Genomic DNA, 1621 nt, shown 5'->3' with positions numbered 1-1621 from the left:
ATAATCAACAACTAATACAGAATAATGAGCTGCTTCAATTATTAAAACAATGAAAAAGAAAGGAATAATTAACATTAAGAGAGGTAACAGACATTCATTACTTATTAGTTATTTAACAATATATCAATTGGAAAACAACAGAGAGCAAGAATAACTGATGCAAATGATGTCCACAGATTTAGGGCATTCATACTGAATCTAGAGGAGGATTTGGATTCTTAAAGCACAATTGTTTCTTTTTATAAAAAAGATAGAATACGCCAGCAGCAACAAGACCCAGTATGACCAGACCAATGATGAGTCCGATGGATCCTTTGTTATTTTCTGAAAAAAAAAAATAATAATAATAATAACAATAGCGTGGACCAGATTAGATCTAAAAAGTTTTGCCTTACAGGAAAACACTCACCTGGGGAAGGAGGAACATCTACCTGGACGATAAGTTTTATTCTACGACTTTCTTCATTCTGGACTTTACATTCATATGTTCCAGTATCATTAGTCGTCACGTTCTTCAGAACCAAAGACACGTCTCCATTCTTCATCTGTCTGTCTTGAAGATCTGTCCGGTTCTTATAGGATGGATGCTGGTTTCCTGCATCTGTCCGATCATCTCTGAACAGAAGAACATATTCTGACTCCAGATCAGATCTCCTCCACTCCACAGCTAGAGCAGGTTGGCTGTCAGCAGTTTTACACGGCAGAATGACGGTCTGTCCAGGTTTTGCTTGCTTATCTACAGGAGAGGAAACAGAAAAGAGAGGTTAGAGGGTCATAGTGGACTTCTGCTCTTGTACAGCAGCATCAAAGGAACATAAATACCCCCTTCGAGCTCAGACAAAGGAGCTCCCCCCTTCTGCAACGGATGATGGATAAAGATGTTGGAGACCAGAGAGCTCCTTCAGTGATAGACAGCAGCATTTTAGGTGAACACAGGAGTGCCCGTTTCCCGCCTGTCACTTTACTGCTGATTAACCCAAATGTACCTCCTAACAGACAATAATATGTTGGGCCAACTCTGAAATATAAAAAAAATATATATATATATACTGGGATAAATAAATGTTTAATAAACAGACATAGAATCACGGTGTGCAACAATACAGTCAGTTTGCATAGACAACTGGGAATGACCTCAGAGCTATTTACTTGTTGAGAATGTGGTATACGTAGCATCAGTATTTGTATGTTTAGAGTTTAAACAGACATTATTATTCTGAATTTAGGCACATATGATATCATGAGAGAACAGTCAAGATTTTAACAAAGTTGCCCCATTTGCTTAGTAAATTGCTCTCTGGAAGGGCTCACAGGGAAGCAACTCAAGTCTCTTGATTATTTCTCAAAATACACAGTAGTGTCCACCAACACTTAGATGATCATTAACGGTTATAAAACTGTGGTTCCTTACTAACAATATGATGTCGAATCGAAGACCATTAGGTTGTAAACCTCTAATATAAACCTAATCAACAAACTCAGAATAAGCAGTTGTTACACACTGACAACGCATTGCAGTCCTGACAACACTCCACACTAGAGGTGAGTATTGGCATGAGTGTTGCGATTCGATACATGTCGCGATACTTGGGTCACGATACGATATTATCACGATATTGCA

At 38.3% G+C, this 1621-nt stretch overlaps 1 protein-coding gene across 1 annotated transcript in view; it reads right to left on the bottom strand.

The window, feature by feature from the left end:
• Positions 1-409: 409 nt before the first annotated feature.
• Positions 410-1621, bottom strand: part of LOC107081059 (coxsackievirus and adenovirus receptor homolog) — a gene marked incomplete at its 3' end in the record, with an annotated part of 8636 nt that continues 7424 nt past the window's right edge. The window contains exon 2 of the mRNA XM_015369271.1: positions 410-736. Coding sequence (XP_015224757.1) covers positions 410-736 — 327 coding nt within the window. The remainder of the gene's footprint in view (positions 737-1621) is intronic.

Source organism: Cyprinodon variegatus, unplaced genomic scaffold, assembly GCF_000732505.1.
Source record: "Cyprinodon variegatus isolate N-32 unplaced genomic scaffold, C_variegatus-1.0 Scaffold2790, whole genome shotgun sequence".
Taxonomy (NCBI): Eukaryota; Metazoa; Chordata; class Actinopteri; order Cyprinodontiformes; family Cyprinodontidae; genus Cyprinodon; species Cyprinodon variegatus.
Note: the sequence above shows the minus strand (reverse complement) of the source record. Positions and strands in the feature narration are given on the sequence as shown.